This window comes from Callospermophilus lateralis, chromosome 1, assembly GCF_048772815.1.
Source record: "Callospermophilus lateralis isolate mCalLat2 chromosome 1, mCalLat2.hap1, whole genome shotgun sequence".
In the NCBI taxonomy this organism is placed as follows: domain Eukaryota; kingdom Metazoa; phylum Chordata; class Mammalia; order Rodentia; family Sciuridae; genus Callospermophilus; species Callospermophilus lateralis.
In genome coordinates this window covers 201099308-201119935 of record NC_135305.1, presented here as the reverse complement: position 1 = coordinate 201119935, position 20628 = coordinate 201099308, and the positions used below count along the sequence as shown (strand labels likewise).

Here is a 20628-nt window from a genome sequence, read left to right as displayed (position 1 = left end):
AATGTCTCTTTTTTCCAATGAGTACTCAATGCCACCTCCACCTTGTGACTTCAAGGCCTCCTGACCACTCCTTGCACAGAGAGATTCATAGCTGGAAGGAGGAAGTGGGCGGCCTTGGAGACCCAGCCACCCCACCCTGGTGGTAATAACCAGGACTGAAGGGTCTCCCGGATCAGAGCAGCCATGCACAAGCTGATAACAGACAGCACAAGATGCAGGAAAAATCAGCACCAGACACTCACTATTCCAATATTACCTCCTGGAAAACAATTTCCCTCTTCCCTCTTCACTTTGATGTGGCCCAAGCCTCAGACCTATCACATGGTTTTGTATCTCAGTTCCTAGTGCCTTAGAGAATGTGTCAGAGTAGTTGCCTCCTAGTGACAGTTGTTCCTGGGAGCATCACAGACAGAGTCACCTGTGAGGCTTGCTGTGTAGACATCCTTGAGTCACCCATGCTGAGTTCTAATACCAGGAGGGTTAAGAGCAAGAAGAAAACCCAGGGGAGGACCCAAGCCATCCACAGCTCCCCTGAGGGACAGGGAGAGGGGAGAGGGCTGGTTGGGGAGGGCAGGCTGAGGTTCTGCTTTGTAATTCCCAATAACTGTGGTTTGATTCTGCAGGTATGTATCAGAAAATATAAAGCTAGGCAATTTGTCGGCTCTTCGAACTTTCAGAGTCTTGAGAGCTCTAAAAACTATTTCAGTTATCCCAGGTAAGATGCCCAGGTTTGCCTCTCAGATCTCAGCTACAAGTGACTCTCTCTCTGTCTCCCCCACCCCTCTCCTCCTACGACCGTGTGTCTCTTATTGGCGTGTTGTCACTGTCTCGTGTGTGAATTTCCCTTGTTACAGATATACAACTGAATTTGTGGACCTGGGCAATGTCTCAGCCTTACGCACCTTCCGAGTCCTCCGGGCCCTGAAAACTATATCAGTCATTTCAGGTGAAAATCAGGTTAAACGCCAAGGCTGGAGGGACCTGCCTGGGACTTTCCAACCACCTGGGAGTCAAGGCGACCCTCAGGAAGGCCCCGTGAATGTGCCTGTCACCAGAATACCTTTTCCCAGAGCTCAGAGTGGTGGATGCACCTGTCACCCCCGCCCCCCCAGAGTCTCAGAATGGGCTTCAGGCTGCCCACCCGAGCCTAGCTCACTCTCAGACACCAGGGGCCACAGAGCACCCCACCGCAGGGCCTGCATTGAACCCTAACTCTTCCCCAAATGGTGAATTTCTCTTCCAGCTGAACTTAGTTGCTTGCAAAGCTAAAAAGCTTGCACATACATTGCAAAAGGACCTCGTTTGAGGGAATTCACATGCACACCCAGATCAGAACAGGAAAGCCCTGGCACCATCTTTTTTGGCTGAGTGCCCGTTCCCAGCCTTGTGCCCCTCTAGTGACGAGTGCACAGCTGAAGCCCCATTTGGTGGAAGGGAGTGTGCTCTGTGGACAGGCACCACTGGGCCATGGCGTCTAACAGCCCTCGCTGCATGGTGCGGTAGAGGTTTAGCAAACCGTGCATGGTAGCCTCGGGAAGAAATCCTCCTCGACAGATGTTGGCAACTGTGCACCCCAAATCTTCTAAGCCCAGAAGGTCTTGCTAGAAACCATTCCACTCATCCATTCAGGAAACTCCAAAGATGGCCAAGTCTTGAGGGACGAGTTGGGTGAGGTGTTAGTACCACCCAGGGGACTCTTAGCCCAAGTCTTTTTTCATTCTCCCCAGAGTAACGAGAGCCAGATTCAAAGTTCCCCCTGTTTTGAGGAACTTTCTCTGGAGAGACAGTGCCCAGAGGCTCCTACCAAACCCTTCTCTAACCAGGTGATCCATCCGCTTCTGATTTGGAATGCTGGTGGTACCCAGGCAAACAGTGTTTGGTTACTGCTGCCCCCAGAGGGCCAGAAGGCCTTTTCTGAAGTCCCTGCCCCGAAAGTTCCCTGAGCAAGTTAATTACCTTGTAAGAGGAGCCCCCAACTATTTTGTTTTCAAACTAAGCTTCCAAACGTGTTTCCTGGTCTCTGAACCCACCATGTTACATGCCCAGGGGCCCTCCCCCCCTCCTCCCCGGCTCTCTCTCTCTGGGCCCATCAGACTGGTTCATACTACCAAGAGCCAGTAACAAGTAGGACAGTCACCCTTCTGCCACTCCTGTGAAGCCACCATTAAGACAGGAAAGGTCTCAGAGGCCATAAGTGCTCAGAGGCCTCCCAGTCCTCCAAGTTTCCAGGGATAGCCTCACAGGGGGTTCCTACCCCAGAGTAGATAACCGCTGACCACAGTAGTTATGAAAAGGCACGTTCTGATCTATTTTAAAGATTTACAAAGGAAAATATTTTTCGGTCCTAGAGAAAAGGAGAAAGACCACTGACCCTAGCCCAGACCACTGCTCTCTTCAAGGCCACCAGCAGCCAGCAGACCCCAGAAGTAGTCATCAGAAGAATGCTGTGGGGGGCATGCAAAAGGACTCCCCAGGGCCATGCCCTCACAGCTTCAGTCCTCTCTGGACCTCAGTCTCCTTTTCTGTAAAAACAGAGTGAAGTCAGAGTGGTAGGTCCCAAGGGCCCTCCCATCTAGCCTGTCCCAACTTCCGTGATAGCAGGACTTCCCGCCTGACTCCCAGGACTTCCCGCCTGACCCCCAGGACTCCCCTTCATAGGCTTTTAAGAAAGAATCTTATGATTCAGATGAAACCATTTATGCCAGAAGTGATAGCCATCATTGATATGAGACAGGAGTAAAGGGATGGGTTAACCTCATCCACTGTCTTCCTAGAACAGAGCAGGGTGCTTTGCTGGCCTCAAACTGGATATTTTTCCAAAATATGTCAGCCTAACAGTTGAGACAGTTTGGGTTTTTAAGCTGCTGCCCACAAACCCTCACTTGTTCCCCACAAGATATGAGCAGTGTCTCCAAGCTGGGGGAGCAGCCCCAGATACATGTCCCACGGGGGGTCCCAGGGCCTCTACAACTGATAATCTCTGAACTACAAAGGGTTGGTGGATCCTACACTGCTCTAGCCCCGACTCCTGCCGGATCCACTCACTGTCCCCAGAGTTGCCAACATCTGCCAGGACAGTTTCCACGGGGTGCTGAGTGCCTGAGCCCTGGGCAGGCAGGAGTGATAGCAGCACCATGGGAAAGCCATCTTCTCCACTCTCCCATGACTGCCCATCACTGCCTCCCCATTTCTGGGCCATGGGTACAGTAGCCATAGGTGCTCCTAACACATTAACCGGCTGGACAGTGGATGGATGGAGCTTAATCTGAGATCTGGCCGCTTGGGCGGGGGCGGGGCCCTGCTGTTGGCAGAGGGGCCCTGGTGCCCTGTGCTCGGCTCGCACTGGTCCTAGGACTATAGCTAAGGGTTGGACTGAATGCGTCTACACGTGCTTCTCCGTCACCCCGCTGTGTGGTGCTGGCTTCCGCAGGGAGCTGGGCCTGCGACTAACAGACCACAGCCTCTCAGCTTTGGGGAATGGGAGGTCTGGGGAGGGTCTCAGAGGAACAAGCCAGTGGGAAAGATGCAACATAGGTCCACCCTTTCTCCACCCTTGAATCCTCCCCAGATACGGGCCCAAACCAGAGCAGGCCTCTTCGGACACCACCCACCACCATCCTGCCAAAGCTGACGCCTCATGTCCCCAGTGCATACACACTAGCCCAGGACAACCCCCAGACCCTGGGTCTCCTAGTTGCCTCTAAATGATTAAAAACCCCTGTGTCATCAAAGGGAGCCTGGGACAGGAGGACCCTCTACCCAGAGAGCTGTTTCTCTCCCCATCTCAGCATCCAGGCTGAAGTTCCTCTATTGCCTGGACTTGGGTCTCTTCCCATGGGCTACAGTAAAAGGGCCAGGGCCAGGGCCAGGGCCAGGCCTAGCATACCTAGGAACCAGCCAAAGTTATCAAGAAAACTGCACTTTCTATACCCATTTCATATATTTGGCTAGTGGAGCGTAAAGAGGACCAGGTCCCTCTGAATACAAGGCCAGGCTGGATTCCTGCCTGGGGGCGGTCAGGATAGAATCTCAGCTAAGGAAAGGGGGCTTTGGTCTTAAAGGTCTAAAGATACCTCCCTCACTCTGTCCCTACTTCATCGTTGCCCTCCCTGACCCCCCCCCCCCCCAGCTCTCGGGACCCCAGGGAAGCCTAGCTCCCTCCCAGAGGATTGTGGAGCAGGGCGCCCATGGGTGACCCTGTGCCTGTTCTCATCTTCGCCAGGCCTGAAGACCATCGTGGGGGCCCTGATCCAGTCCGTGAAGAAGCTGGCTGACGTGATGGTCCTCACGGTCTTCTGCCTCAGCGTCTTTGCCCTCATCGGCCTCCAGCTCTTCATGGGCAACCTGAGGCACAAGTGTGTGCGCAACTTCACGGAGCTCAACGGCACCAACGGCTCCGTGGAGGCCGATGGCCTGGTCTGGGACTCGCTGGACCTCTACCTCAATGATCCAGGTGCAGACTGGCTCTGTGGCCTGCAGACTCTTTGTGAGACAGCCAAGGCCATCCACCTACCCCATGGGCTTCACCAGAGGCCAGGCCCCCCGGGCCTTTCAAAAGGAGACTGGCCTTGAAGTTCCCAGGCTAGGCAGAGAGATGATATTTGAAGAATGAGAAGGATGGAGTTAGATGGAGGGGTAATGTTTGGCAGCAGGGCTGACCTGGGAATGGAGAGGAGAACAGCCTCCCGGCCGAGGAGCATCAGTTTAGGAAAGGGGGCCATGGGGGGCTGGGATCCTTGATGAGGCTTCAGGGTAGAGACCCACCCACTTGGCATGGGGAATTTTCCAGTCTCTGTCGGTGTTCCTTACCAAGTGCTGATTCCACACACGTGTACCCCAGAGCCCTGCGAGAGAATAAGTGGGTGATTGTGGTGCAGCTGTGAGAGCCCCTTGGCTCGCTGTCCCGTGGTTTACACTACGATCCTCCAGGCTTGAGTTCAGGGCCTCTCTTGATTCAAGCCATCAATTTAGATCAAAAGTAGACACTGGGGCAAGGCCAGATGCCAGGCCACAAGCACCCAGAGGGCCATTCTGAAGTTAGGGCCACTTACATGTGCGCCAGCATACCACTCTGGAAAATAGAACCAGACAGAAGATCAATGAGTCAATGTGCCTGTGGTCCAGCTGTGACCTCTCGCAGTGGCTCTAAAACTTCAATGTACTACCTGAGTTACCTAGAGGTCTCCAGAAAACACAGACTGAGGGGTCCCAGCCTGAGTTTCTGGATCCGTCGGCCTGGCTGGCACTCTGGGTGCTATATCTAACCAGTTCCCAGATGCTGCTGAGGTTGCTGGTTGGGGACCACACTTTGACAACTGGTACCTTAGACAAAGGCAGGTAAGGAGGAGTGATGGGGACTGACAAGGGCCTCAGTGAGGAGAGGACAGAGCATGTGTCCTGTGTTTCACCTGGTCCCGCCCCAGGCCTGTCTGAACAGACCAGTGTTTCCATGGCGACTGTGGCAGGCATCTCTTCCACACTTTTATGCAGTGGAAGAGGGTCCAGAGCTGGGCAGTAGCCTGTCAAGGCCATGCTGTGACTCAGCAAGCCAAGCTGGAACTCTGCCCAGGCCCTTGCCTCCTGGTTCATGGCCTCTCTTGACCCCACTCCCCGACCCCCAGCAAGTGGCTGGGAGAAGCTCCCTGTGGAGACCCCTGAGGCCCTGCCCAGGCCTTCCCGTGTCTTCTAGAGTGGGAGGGACAGTGACAGTGGCATGTCTGTGCAAGAGGAGGATGAAGACCAGGGAAGCAACTGGAGTTGCCTGAGGCCTGGCCAGGCCGAGGGTAGGGGTCAGAGCAGGGGCAAAGAAATAGAGAGTAACCACCAACCATGTTTCTACTTCCGCGAAGCCCTGGATACAAAGTGGGAACCCCAGGGGGCTGCCCACTGCGCCCCTTACCTTCTGATGTTTCCCTTATAGAAAACTACCTGATCAAGAACGGCACCTCTGACGTGTTACTGTGCGGGAACAGCTCAGACGCCGGGTAGGTGGCACCCCCTGCCCAGGGACACTTCCCCCAGCCGACTCCTGGTGCTTTCTCAACGAACTGTGCCCTCTCTGAATGTCCCAACCCTACGGACGGGGAGGCCTTCCCTTGTCTTTCTTTCCTGCCAGGACCCTGACACCTCCCCCATCCAATTCCCAGCACAGAGGGGATAACTGGTGAAGAGAGGTCAGGGACAGGTCGGCAGCGAGGGCCAATAGACCCCCGAAGATGGGGGTAGGCTGGGATGCCCTGCAGGGCCTCCTATCAGCCCAACCTTGACTCCACTTTTTTCCATTAGCTCCCCAGGGTCCACCTTCCACCCCAGGCTTTACTCCCTCCCTGCACATCTGCCCCTCAGAGGTGAATGTCCTCCCCCGAAAGCCTGGACTGCCCTCAAGGCCAAGCAGGCCACGATCCTGGCTGCACCTGACTGTGGTCCCAGATACACTTAGAATCCACGTGCAGTTTCCAGGGCTCTGAGCACCCTGGGGTCTGGGGCAAGGTGACTGTGAATGGGTTGTTAAGAAAAGGGACACACGCTTCCCTGGTGGGAGAGGGTCTTAGGACATTAGCAAGGCACAGAACCCCTTGTCTGCGTCCTCCCCTTTACCAAGTGCACCCCTCCCCATCTCTGTCCTCTCTCTCTCTCTCTCTCTCTCTGTGTGTGTGTGTGTCCTCCCTCTCCCCCAACTCTCTCTCTCTCTCACACACACTCTGACCCAGGAAGGCAGCCAGGGCTCCGTCTCTGGGAGAGAGGCTCCCACCTCCAGCTCCATGAGCTGAGCATCTGCCTCCCCGGACAAATGTCTGTGTGTGCCATGACGCAAATGGGCACGTTCTACAGACACGGCTAGGCCCAGCCTGTCCTCCCCAGGGTCATTCCTCCACCCCACAGCCCTGCCTTTACCCCAGGCTTAGCCAAGTCTACTGTGCCCCCTCTCCGGTGCCCATGCTGTGCCCAGCTCCCTGTGGGGTGGGCAGACAGAAGAAAGAACATCAACCAGACCCTTGCACTTCCACTCTGAGGGAAGAAGCAGCTCCGACAGCAGCAGTGTGTTATGTGGGTGGAGGGGGGCTGTATATAGACCTCAGAGAATACAGACAGGTAGAGAGAAGAGGGAGCTGGTGTCCCGGGTGGAGGCACAGCATGAACAGGCATGGAGGCAGGACCCAGCAGTGTGGTACTAGGGCTGTGAAGCTCAGCCTCACAGAGCACTGGGCTACACAGGGAGACGAGCCAGGCCTAGCAAGGGTCTCAGGGCAAAGGAACCCTCACAGCATGGGACACAGTGCATGTCTGACCACAGGACATGTCCCGAGGGCTACCGGTGCCTAAAGGCAGGCGAGAACCCTGACCACGGCTACACCAGCTTCGACTCCTTCGCCTGGGCCTTCCTTGCACTCTTCCGCCTCATGACGCAGGACTGCTGGGAGCGCCTCTACCAGCAGGTACATGGGTTTCCCCGGCCCAGCAGGGGGAGGCCAGATATGGGCTCAGGGCCCAGGCTGCACGCGTGACTAGCCAGAATTGACCCCAGCAACTCCCACAGTGAGAGCCGTGGAGGGGACAGGGGCCAAGGATACTTGCATCTGAGAGAGAGGGGCTCAGCCACAAAGAAACTTTCTTTTGCTGGTGACCAAGTAACCATCCCTTCCTACAGGACTCTGTCTTCTCTGTGAGGGGGACACTCCTCCACCTTCTAGGGTGGGATGTTCTCCTGGGTGAGCACTGCGCTCCCCCCAGGCAGGTAGAATTCTGACCTGTGTGTAGGTTATTCTCCTCTGCAGGTTAGCAATGGCCCTCTCTCTGGGTGGGACAAGCGCTGTACCTTCCCCCCTAGGTTTGGCCCTTTGAAGCCCTGGCACCATCAGACTGGTCACTTGGAAATGCCATAACCCAGAAGGGGCCCCAGTGAGGATGACCTCTTTACCCTTGCTCCTCCAGACCCTGAGGTCCGCAGGGAAGATCTACATGATCTTCTTCATGCTTGTCATCTTCCTGGGCTCCTTCTACCTGGTGAACCTGATTCTGGCCGTGGTCGCCATGGCCTATGAGGAGCAAAACCAAGCCACCATTGCAGAGACCGAGGAGAAGGAAAAGCGCTTCCAGGAGGCCATGGAGATGCTCAAGAAAGAGCATGAGGTAGGTGAGCAGCACAGACAAGGAGCCTCCAGGTCAAGCCCTCGCCTGATCAGGGGTACCTGGAGGCGGGGTGCATGCTGGGTAGAGCTGGTTCTTGGAGGCATCGTGCACACTGGGTAAAAAGCAGTGCCTGCTGGGTAAAGGTATTTCCTGTGAGTGTGGTATCTGCTGGGTAAAGTTATTTTCTGTGGCCATGATGTATTCCAGGTGAAGGTGGTGTCAGCTGGGTAAAAATGGTGCATTCTGGGTAAGGTGGTCCCTGTGAGCACATTACACGCTGGATGAAGAGATCCATGTGTCAGCCGGGCGTGGTGGTGCACACCTGTAATCCCAGCAGCTTGGGAGGCTGAGGCAGGAGGATCACAAGTTCAAAGCCAGCCTCAACAAAAGCAAGGCAGTGAGACCGTCTCTAAATAATAGGGTTGGGGATGTGGCTCAGTGGTCAAGTGCCCCTGAGTTCAATCTCCATTCCCCACCATGAAAAAAAGAAACCCATGTGTCTACTGACATAGTTTATCCTGGTCAAGTGGTTGGGTAGTAAGGAAGAGCCAAGGTTGAGGACCCGAGTAAATTCAAAAAAATAAGACGAGGCAATGCTTCCCTGACTGCCCCCAGTCCCCCACATACTGGCTGCAGGAGACTATTACAGAGCCAGCTATTAGAAGCCAGACCATAGGCATCCACTGGTTCTTCTCACTGCCCCATCTCCAGCACTCTCTTCTTGATCCACTGCCCTTTAGTTCTGCTACTTCCTCTCCTCATCAATATCCCCTTCCACCTGCCCCACACTCTCAGCTCTTCCAAGAGCTGCCCACTTTAGCCATTCCTTTCTTCCTTCAAGGATCTTGATTGTCCTGAGAACACTCTGACTTGGCCTGAAACTATCTCCATGATGCCCCCTGTTTGGGGATAAGTGTGCAAGTCCACTTACTGATGGGGCGGACCAAACTGCCAAGAGTTGCTTGGCCTACCTAAGCCTGAGGTTGCACAGAGTCTCTCAATGACTGAGATGTCCCTTCCTCCACTCTCTTCCAGGCCCTCACCATCAGGGGTGTGGACACTGTGTCCCGTAGCTCCTTGGAGATGTCCCCTTTGGCCCCAGTGTCCAACCACGAGAGAAGGAGCAAGAGGAGAAAACGAATGTCTTCAGGGACGGAGGAGTGTGGGGATGACAGGTTCCCCAAATCTGACTCGGAAGATGGCCCCAGAGCCATGGTAATCCCCAGCGCGTGGTCACAGCCTTTGCAGGGTGGATCGGGCCACAGATGGCCATATTGCTAGGGCTCTGGTAGACGCATCCCTGGGTATCTTTCCAGCTTTTCTTGTTTCCCAGGGACATTCTTGGTATGGAGGAGCCCTGGGCAGAGGAACAAGGTAGATTGGGGTGTTATAATAGCTTCAAACTGGGTCTAGTCCTCCATCATAGGGACTGGGGATGGGTCCTCACATAGTATAGGGTGGTAGGTGCCCAAGAATATGCCCATGTGACAGGCTGGCCTGTCTACACCAGGAGGTTCCTGCCTCCTCCTCCCTTTTCTCAGCCTCAGCCCCACCTTCAGGCCCTGATGAACTTCAGGGTCAAAGCTCCAGAGGCATCGACTTGAGGTGAGGAAAGGAGCCGGAGAGGCCCCTTCTGAGTACCCCCGGGCTCAGCCCACCTAGTTCCTGTGTGACTGGCAAAAGTCCCCAGTGCCACGGGAGTTAGGCTGTGAGCACGTGAAGAGCGTCTTGGTCATGTCACGGCTCCCTGTGTCCTCAGAATCGCCTCAGCCTCACCCACGGCCTCAGCAGGACTTCTGTGAAGCCTCGCTCCAGCCGCGGGAGCATCTTCACCTTTCGCCGGCGAGACTTGGGCTCCGAGACGGATTTCGCAGATGACGAAAACAGCACAGCAGGGGACAGCGAGAGCCACCGCACGTCACTACTGGTGCCCTGGCCCCTGCGCAGGCCCAGTGCCCAGGGACAGCCCAGTCCTGGGGCTGTGGCTCCTGGCCATGCCCTCAATGGCAAAAGAAACAGCACTGTGGACTGCAACGGGGTGGTCTCCCTGCTGGGGGCAGGTGACCCAGAGGCCACATCGCCAGGGAGCCGCCTGCTTCGCCCTATGATGCTGGAGCGCCCCCCAGACACGGTGAGCCAGCCCCACAATGCAGGCAGCAGGGAAGATGTGATCTCCCAAACTGCCCTGGTGCCAGGGGCCAAAGTACTGGCCACGTGTTGATTGAGCACCTATTGTGTGCAGTCCTACCAAGAAATCTCTGCCTGCCTAGCGCTTCCATGTCAGTAAGGGCAGACTGGCGAAAATCAAAGAAAGAAGAAGAGTGGTGTGTGTGTGTGAATGCCTATGAGGTGTGTAATGGTGATAAATGAGGACGACGCTGAAATATTTCACTGGTAAGGTTTAGGCGCCGAGGTGGCACAATAGTGCAAGAGCACTGTCCTGGAGGCCCTGACTGTGCCATGTCATCACCCTTTAAATTGTAGGGTCAGGGAAAAGCCATCCCGGGGGTCCTCCGAGAAGGGTTGGAGAGGCAAGGGGACACTGAAGGGATTCTGGATAACGATTATTCACCAGGTTGGAAATAAGCAGTACTTTACCAAGCGGCAAATCACTATCAGCCCAAGCAATAAGTGCTGTGGGGGTCAGAGCAGGAAAAAAGGGGAGAGGGAACCCATACTCATTTGGAGGCTTTTGAACAAAGACTGGGAGAAGACCAGGAGCCATGCTGCTTTCTGAAACTAGGAGAGTATAGTAGAAACTAGGGTGGTGTAGTAGAGTGGTTAGCACCCTGGCCCTGGAGACACCCTGGGTTCGGATCCCAACTCATAGCTGACCACCTGGATGGCTGTGGACAAGTTACTTTATTTCTCAGTAACTCAAGTGTCTTCATCTATAAAATGGGTGAAAAAATACCCATCTCAGGAAAGCTGTGAGGATGCCATGAGCTAATATGGCAAGGCCCTGCAGACTATGAACATTCTGATATTAGAACACGATAGTGACATGGTCACTACCATCATCTGGGCAAGTGTGCTCCAGACGTAAAGAATAGCAGGTGCAAGGGCCCTGAGGCAGAAGCATGCCGAGGCCGTTGAGTCATGAGGCCAGCGAGGCTAGAAGAGAGGCTGGAGTCACTGTCAGAGGGGTTGGGGAGGGGCCATCCAGGTCATGAAAGGCCACTCAGAGCTTCCGTCACTCAGTCAACAGATCCAGAGACAGACTGATGACTGCCAATCAGCTGTCCCAGTGTCCTTGTGACCTCTACCCGCCATCACAGCGCCAAAACAGCACACCCAGGAATAAACTGAATGTGTGGCTCAGACCCCGAGGCCAGCAGGGGACAAAGGCAGGCCAGCTTTCTGAGGGGAACAGGACTGGACTGGCAGGAAGACGTGGCCAGGATGGTGGACGTGGGGCTGAGGAGGGAGGACCCTGCCACTTGGCCCCATGTGCTCCTGCCCGGACTTGCCCTAGCTGTGGGGCTTGGTACAGGTTAACCTTCTTGTGCCTCCATTACCTCAGCTGTAAAGTGGAAATAAAATTCATAATGTTGGGGCCGGGGCTGGGGCTCAGTGGTAGAGCACTTGCCTAGCACGTGGGAGGCACTGGGTTCAATTCTCAGCACCGCATTAAAAAATAAAATAAAGGTCTCTAAAAAATTAACAATGTCATCAGGTTGTGGTGAGGACCAGGCGAGTTAAAACAGAGCGACGCTTTGGCTAGTTTTTGCCTCCTATTCATTAGTATCTGCCATGAGTATCATTGAATAAAGCCTCCTGGGGTGCCTTGCAGGGCACCTGGGTGGGGCAGGTGTGTGAAGGGGAGGAACTGAGCGGTGCAGCTTCTGGACCCATCACCTGGAGGGTGGGTGTCTGGCTTCCAGGAACATGCAGCAGGCCGGCCCAGTCCTGGAGCCTCGGCCTCGGGGAAGCAGGTTGGAGCGCTAATAGAATTTCCTAATCTCATTAGGGAGCAAATCATCTCATTGTGCAGCACATGTCGGGAGGAATCTAAGTTCAAACACTTCATTACCGGGAACTCTGACTTCACCCCTTCTCACTTCTGTAGGGCCCATTTGTATCCTTAAAGGGATTAGCAGGCCAAGACGGGGTCATTTGCAAAGTTAAAGGAATTATCGACCAAGATGGAGACATTTGAAAAGTCAAGGAGATTAGCAGGCAGCAAACCCTTGGGAATTCCTTCTCCACTTCCACTGGGTCCCCAGTGAGTGGCTTCTGCCCAAAGCAAAGGGTTAGGCCCTGTGGTGCCTGGTCAGGGTGAGAGGCAGGAGGAAGGGCCGGGCCACTGAGGACCCACGTTCAGTTTATCCACACTGCGGGGAAAGGGTGGCGATTCACTTTGTCCCCGTCTGTATGAGTGTTCCTGTCCGGAGAGCCGGACGGAGTCAGGAGAAGCCCGCTGAGTTGCCTTGCAGTCCAGTGTCCTTGTGACCTCTACCTGCCATCACATATGTTAGAACTTCTTCCTCCATATGTTAGAATTTCATCTTCATTTCCCTTGCATCCAGCAAGTTAGGGACAGAGCCGGGCTTCTCACCAGCGCCTCCTGGTTTCCAACTAATTTTTCCATCCACCCACTATTTACCTAGTGCCATCCAGCTGTGTTGAGTGCCAGGTGGCATTGGGGCTCCCATTTTCATAGCCGTGAATAGAATAAACCTGACCTCTGCACTCATGGAGTTCACCTGGAGTCAGGAAAAACAGAGAAATGAGAAATATGTTCAGGTCACAGTAGAAAGTTGCTGGGGAGGGTTGGGAATGGGGGCTATAGGTTAGACCGCTCAGTGAAGGCCTTTTCAAAAAGGTGACCTTCAAACTGACGGGCACATGATTTTAGGGAGCCCAGACACAAAGATGCAAAGGAAACAGGACCAAAGGCTCTGGGGAAAGAATGGGCTTGTCATGTTGAAGGGACGAGAGAGCCTGGTAGGGCCAGGTGGGATGGAAACATCTGAAAGGAACAAGAAATGAGTTTGGAGAGTTAGGATTTGAAGTACACAGGGCCTTGTAGGTCATAGAAAAGTTTGGATCTACTCTGAGAAAGATGGGGAGCAGAGGCGGGAGTTGGACAAAGCAGTGGTGTTATCCAGTTTATGTTTTTAGGGAATTCTTTTCTGCTAGGTAGAGAAGAGAGAGGAGGTAAGGCCAGTTAGTAGGTTATTGCAGTAGTTGTAGCAAAGAGATAATGATGGCTTACGCCAAGATGGTTTATCAGTCAGCTATTGCCATGATAATGTTGTGTAACAAACCATCCCAAAAGTCAATGGACAACAATAAGCCTCAATTATCATGCTCCTTATCTGCACATTGGCCATGATTTGGCCTGTCTAGGTTGGGCCTGGCTGGGCAACTCTGCTTTAGGATACCTCTTGCTTACACTGTGGGTTAGGTTGGGGCTGCTCCGCTTGTCTTTGTTCCAAGGCCTGGGCTGGAAGGGTGGATTCCTGGATTCATGGAAGTTTTCTGGAGCACAAGGGAGGGCAAATAGCCCGGGTATACTTTAGGTTCTGTTCACATTATATCCACTTACATGCTCCTGGCCAAAGTAAATCTGCTTCAGGGGGCAGGAAAGTCTCCTTCATCCTCCGTGGAAAGGGAAAGAGAGAATATTTGCTTGGTGCTAACTCAAACCATCCTAGGTGGTAACAAAGTAGCAGAGAAGTTGGGAGGACTTAAATGTGCTTATGAGTTAAAATGGCTAAATTTATAACTGGGTGTAGTGGCACCTGCCTGTCATCTCAGTGGCTCAGAAGGATCCCAGGCTTCAGGCAACTTAGTGAGGCCCACTTGGCAGCTTAGCAAGACCCTGTCTCAAAATAAAAAGGGCCGCGGAGCTCAGTGGTAAAGCACCCCTGGGTTCAATCCCCGTACCACCACCTCCAAATGGTATTATTATTGTGCCAGCGACTTCAGCCCTTTCCAGAACCTCCACTTGAATGCTTCCATGACTGGGGGCTCACTACCTTCCTGAGCACATTTCACAGAGCTTTTAACCACTTGCAAAGGTTGATCTTAACTTGAGCCCAGGTCTCTTTGGTGCCCACCACACACCCTGGCTCTGCCACATTGGGTGGCCCTCACCTGTCTCCCCCTCTGCCCTGCACAGATTGTAGAGCCCCACTAGTGCCCGCTGAGCAACCTAGTTCACTCCACAGCTCCAGCCCATGGGCTGTGGTTGTACAGGGCCCTGCTCCCATGAAGTTCTTGTGAGCCCTCCTTGATTCTGGGGAGCTCTGTGGAAGCCTGAAGACCACCTGTCAGCCAGCTCCATCCACCAGGCATCTCTGTTTTTAGGACTGTTTTTTTTTTTACTTATACAAATGACATGCGCATGTTGGAATCAAGTCCAGCTGTGCAGAGCTGCTCACAGCGAACAGGGAACTTCTGCCCCTCCCTGCCCCCAATCCAGTTCCCCAGAGAGCTCCACTCTAACAACCAGTATTTGTCTTCCAGACCTTGGTCTTGTTGTTTTTCCTCCAACTGTTTGTCTTGGAGATGCTCCTATGGGATCATACACAGAACCACCTCATTCTCGTTATTGTCTGTATCAGAATCCAGAGTCGGGTTGTATCTATAATTGATTTTTATATTCTTCCTATTGATTGGTTGTTTTGTTTTTATGGTATTCAGAACAGTGCCGCCATGAACGTCATTTATGTATATTTTGGGTGCGTGTGTATAATTATTTATGAAGTTAGATTACTAGACGAGGAATTGCAGGGCCAATTTAAAATTTTCTTGGTAGATACAAACCTGCCTCCACCGAATACATGGCCCCCTACCAGCCACATCTAAGCAGGATTGCTTTATGCTTCTACTGAGGTCATCTTGGAGCATGTTAGATTTCTTTTTTTTTTTTCCAGGCTCTTTTGTGCTCTTGACTCTGGGGAGCTTGTGGTCAATTAAGACTCCCAGATCATTTTTGCATGTACTAATGTATATGACAGCATTTGGCACACAAAGGACCTGTGCTGTACTTGTGTTTTCCTAACCACACTCAAGAATCACTGCCAATGAGAGGTGGTGAAGAATTTTTTTTAAAAAAAAAAAAAAGAAAGAAAGAAAATGAAGGTAATAATGATTGGCAGGAGGCGTGGGAGCCTGAGAATTATTAGCTGGGAGAGAGTTGGATTTAGCTTTTCTAAGCCCGATATCTAATATCCCATCAAGACCTCTATCCTGTCCCCTGTAATGTCCCCAGCCTGAGTCTGGACTGGCTACCCCAGGCCCAGCAGGACTATAGCTGGGAGCAGGACCCCCCCGCCCCATCCAAACCAGATTGACACATATCTTCTGATTGCACTCAGACCACACCATCGGAGGACCCGGGTGGACCCCAGATGCTGACTCCCCAGGCTCCGTGTGTTGATGGCTTTGAGGAGCCAGAAGCACGGCAGCGGGCCCTCAGCGCTGTCAGTATCCTCACCAGCGCACTGGAAGGTCAGTCCCCTGTGTTATGCAAGCACTCCACACTTCCGCTCTAGGGACCCTCGCCTCTGCCCCAGCCTGCACGGGCCTCCTCCATCTGACCGCATTGCACTCAGACTTTTCTATCCTCCGTAGCCTCAAATGTGCTTGCCTGGCCTCCGTGTCTGGTTCTTTCCTAGGCATTCCCATGTCTGTGTATCTTCCCAACATGCCCACATCTGTCCTGGCGTGTCCCAACCTCTTCTCCGTCGCATCCCTGCCTCTCCCAAGCATCCCTAGGCTCCTTAGAATCATCCTACCCCAAGCAGCCCTTCCTGTTTCAGCCCAGCCATTCCCACACTCCTGGCATCCCAGGAAGACACGTGTGACCCAGTCAACAAAACCCAGCTAACTCCCTGGCTGTCCCCCCAGAGTTGGAGGAGTCTCACCGCAAGTGTCCACCATGTTGGAACCGCTTTGCCCAGCGCTACCTGATCTGGGAGTGCTGCCCGCTGTGGATGTCCATCAAGCAGAAAGTGAAGTTCGTGGTCATGGACCCGTTCGCCGACCTCACCATCACCATGTGCATCGTGCTCAACACGCTCTTCATGGCGCTGGAGCACTACAACATGACCACCGAATTTGAGGAGATGCTGCAGGTCGGAAACCTGGTAAGAGCCACCTGCCACCGGTTCTCCAACAGGCGTCCCCAAGCGAAGGGTAGGGGGGAAGGGATCCTGAACACAGAGGGTCTTCCGAGGGCAGGAGGCATCCTGGAAGACCTCAGGGAAGAGGGGGTCTCAGGGTCAGCTTTTAAGGACTGGAGAGATATAGATTTGGAGTGGATTTGGAGGGAGGTTAGGACAGCTACATGGACAGCTAGATGGATGGACAGATAGCTCGGCACAGTGAGAACATCAGGCAGAGCCAGATTTGAATTCTGACTCAGCTCTTATTGACTATGAGACCTCAAGCAAATCACTTAGTCTTGGTAATTGGCACAATAAGTATTTGTCAAATTTAATAAATGTAAAATTAGTATGACAATATCAACCTCCTAGGAAGCTAATGAGGATTGAATCAGATAATGTGTATTATGTGCTGGGCTCAGAGTCTGATAAACAATAAGCATTCAAAATAAATGATAGCTGTGGTTATTCTCATTATTGTTGTAATTATGGAGACTGACCCTGGAAGTCAGAATGTCTGAGTTCTAATTCTGATTTTTTTTTTTCCCCTTGAGACAAAATTAAGTCTGGCATCTTCACCGGACCAACAGGAAAAACTGAGACCCAGGGATAGGAGGTTGTGACTTAGTCAAGGTAGAGTCAGGCGTGGAGTAACTGTCTCCTGACCCACACGCAAGGGCGATTTTGGCTCTGGCCAGGCAAACACAGCCAGACCTTCTCTAGGGGATCATGGAGCAGGGCTGACCTCAGGAAGCAGCATGATCCTGGGATCCATCACTGAGGCCGGTGGTAAAGGCCCTCTAGCCTATCGGTCTCAGCTTTTCTCTCTTACAGCAGAGCTAGCCCTGTCTCAGATCCAGCTGCTCAGGTGGCCCCCAGAGGCAGGTAGATCTCCCACAATGTAGAGCATGAAAATTTTCTTCTTGTATTACTCTCTAAACCCAGGACTCTAGATAGTTCTCCGCAGGGTGTATTCCAATTCTTTCACTAACTTGAGCCCGTCTGGCTGTGATTTTACTTTTCTTCTTCTCTTTGCAAACAAAAGTAAAAGCTACATCTCAGTCCGTCAGAATCTCCTGGCATTGCTGGGGTGTTGGGTGGTTATGCAGGGTTGGGGTTGATGTGGTTTTATGGGAATGTGACCCCTGGGTTGGACTGAGTCACTTGTGATGCAGAGCCCTGGAGGCTTCCCTGGACCATCAGGCTGTGGTTGAGTGGCAGTTGTATGAAACTCGGTTATTGGCAGCAAGAGATACAGTTGGGTTATAGCTATATTTTGTTCTGTTTGAATAGCTTTATTGTTAATATGTAAGATTTTGGTTTTCTTGCATTTAATATATTGTAAATGGTTTAAATATGAAATGTAAAGACACAAAACCACAAAAATAAACATGGGTAAATAACCTTGATATTGGAAAAGAACGTTCCAAGCTTATCTCTAAAGACAAATTTTATAAAAGAGAAGATTGATAGATTTGAGTCTTTTTTTTTTTTTTTTTTGGCCCATCATATAAAGAAAGGTAGAAGGCAACTGAAACTTCTGTTCTCAACAACATTATGGACAGAAAAAACCTGAAAGGTCTATGATGAAACAATTTAAATGTAATTAAATACATGGAAAGTAACAGAATCTCCAAGTGCCCAGAGCAAAGAGGGGCTCAGAGGCCACACACACAGCATTAAACCCATGAAATGGTTCTATAGTTGCCCTCGGGATGGGCGCTGGGTAGAGAGCTCTGGAGGCTTGGCGTGTCATGGCCAAGTAGACGAGACACAGTCTGGCAAGCGTGGGCAGGGGTTGGGCTGCTATAGTCAGTCTTCCAGAATTTTCTTTTTTTTTGGGGGGGGGGGGCGGCTCATAGATCTTGAGACCGAGAAGTCCAAGACTGAGGGGCTGCATCCGATGAGGGCCTGCATTCTGTGTCCTCACATGGAAGAAGGCACCACATGGCAGGAGAGCAAGAAAGACGGACGAAGGAAAAGGAGGCCGAACTCTCCCCTTTTATAATTAATCCACCCTTCTAATAATGCCCTCTTCTATTCATAAGGGCTGTGCCCCCATGACCCAGTCCTCTCTCGAGAGTCCGACCTCTTCATACCAACACAACGGCACTTAAACTTGAACATGAGTTTTGAAAGGGACCTTCAAACCATAGCAGTGATCATATGTACATTCAGTAAAATGGCAAACCTCTAGCTGAGGCTAGAGAGGGGAAAAGTCACCCCTGGAAGCTTGTGAGCATGGATTTGGCCTTATAGAAAGTCAGGGTTCATATTTATACCGGATTGCTCCCGGAGCCCATACCTGAGAAGATCAACATATAAAATAACCCAGGATGATCTGTGACCCTGAAAGAGGTGAACAGAAATGATCTGGAAAGATATGTCTTTAAACCAGGTCAAGCTAGATTCCCCGAATTATAAACCACTTAAGGAAATATCGCACTGTGAGCAAGAGTCACAAATACACACACACACACACACACACACACACACACAGAGGCTTAACCCCTTAAAATGTCATAAAGCAGAACTCTTGGATAGAGATAGTAAAAACAAGAATATTCATAATAACTAAAGATGTGAGAGAAGGAAATTAAAACATGAAAATAAAATGATTTTGAAGAAGTACCAAACAAGATCTCTAGAAATGAAAAATATGGCCACTGAGATTAAAATCTTAGCGTTCCAATCCAAAGGCACATTAATGCAGCCGAGGAGACCAATGAATATAAATTTATCTGTAAGGAAGCTGCTCAGGATATAGTGCAGAGAGATGAACAGAAACGGATAGAAGAAAGGAAAACAGACCTGACATCATTTTCCAGCTTATGCTGTTGTCTACATAGGTGACCCAAGGAAATCCACAGGGAGGTCTTCAGCTCTAGGAAGAGAGTTCAGCAACGTTGAGGGTTACAAGCTCAATATCACAAAGCGTGCACCTCGTCACCACTGACAATCGATTGGAAAACATGACTTTAAGACAGTTAACACATACCAGGCACAGAGGTGCACACCAGTAATCCCAGCCACTCAGAAAGCCGAGGTAGGAGGATCACAAATTCAAGGCCTTCTTCAACAACTCAGTGAGATCCTGTCACAAAATAAAAAATAAAAAGGAGGACTGGGGTTGTGGTTCCGTGGTAGAGCGCTCACCTAGCACGTGTAAGGCCCTGGGTTCGATTCTCAGCACCACATATAAATAAATGTATTGAGTCCACCTACAACTAAAAAATAAATATAATAAATAAATAAATAGATAAATAAATAAATACATAAAAAGGACTAAAAAGGACTATGGATGTAGTTCAGTGGTCAAGTGACCCTGGGATTAATCCCCAATACCGTGCCCCCCCAAAAAAACAAAAAACCTTAACACACACATATATTACAGTTTATATGAGAAGATTATGAGACTATGGGAAAACATAAGACTTAAAAATTAAAATTATATGCCATTTCTATAGATGAAAGTCTGACTATTGTAGAGATATTAATTTTTTCCAAATTAACCTATAAATTCAGTATAATTCCAATCAAAATCTCATGTAATTTGACAAGGTAATCCCAAAATTTATATAGAAAAGTAAAGCTTATCAAGACAAATTAAGGAATAAGGTAGAGAATTTACTACTATATATTAAGATATATTATAAAGTTAAAAACATTATAGTATTGGAATAGACGTAGAAAAAAAATGGACCAGTGCTATGATAAGTCCTCAGAAATAGAACAATTCATATTTGGAGACTCAATGAATAACAGAAATGCATTATAAGAGGGTAGAAAAGGGTGAACTATTCCCTAAACAATTCTGGAAAGAATAGTTAATCTTATGAAAGAAAATTAATTGAGACCCCTACTCACATCATACTCATAAATTAATGCTGAGTAATTTGATTTAGCACATAAATACAATAAAGCGAAACTTAAAAGCTTTTAGAATAAAATTAAGAGAAAATGATTTAATTACTTGAAAAGTTTATACTATGAAAGAAAAGATTGCTGAATTTACCTGCGTTCACATTTATAATATCGGCACAACAAAAGATACCAAAAGCTAAGTGAAATCACTTTTCCACAAACTAGAAGTTGACCTTAGGAAAAGCATTTGATTGGACAGACATGGAAACTCATGAAATTCAGACAATATTGAAGACTTATACATCAAAGGAAAAAAGAGACAATTTAATGGTTAAAAAACAACATAACAGTGAACAAACAAAATGCCAAGCAAATCAGGTGGTTATAAACGCATGAAATAAGACACAGAGGAAGGAAAACTAGAGGAACTTAATATAGTAGTTCTTACCTATAAGAGGGTACAAAATAAACTCCTGTGGTTGGCAAGAATGTGGTACTGTGGGAACTCTGTGTAAGA

The 20628-nt window shown here is 50.7% G+C and overlaps 1 protein-coding gene across 1 annotated transcript in view; it reads left to right on the top strand.

The window, feature by feature from the left end:
• Nucleotides 1-20628, top strand: part of Scn5a (sodium voltage-gated channel alpha subunit 5) — a 95389-nt gene that overhangs the window by 33111 nt on the left and 41650 nt on the right. Inside the window, exons 6-14 of the mRNA XM_076869103.2 lie at nt 855-946; nt 4223-4453; nt 5921-5984; nt 7295-7436; nt 7933-8130; nt 9166-9345; nt 9890-10261; nt 15459-15591; nt 15991-16229. Of these exons, the coding sequence (XP_076725218.2) occupies nt 855-946; nt 4223-4453; nt 5921-5984; nt 7295-7436; nt 7933-8130; nt 9166-9345; nt 9890-10261; nt 15459-15591; nt 15991-16229 (1651 nt within the window). The remainder of the gene's footprint in view (nt 1-854; nt 947-4222; nt 4454-5920; nt 5985-7294; nt 7437-7932; nt 8131-9165; nt 9346-9889; nt 10262-15458; nt 15592-15990; nt 16230-20628) is intronic.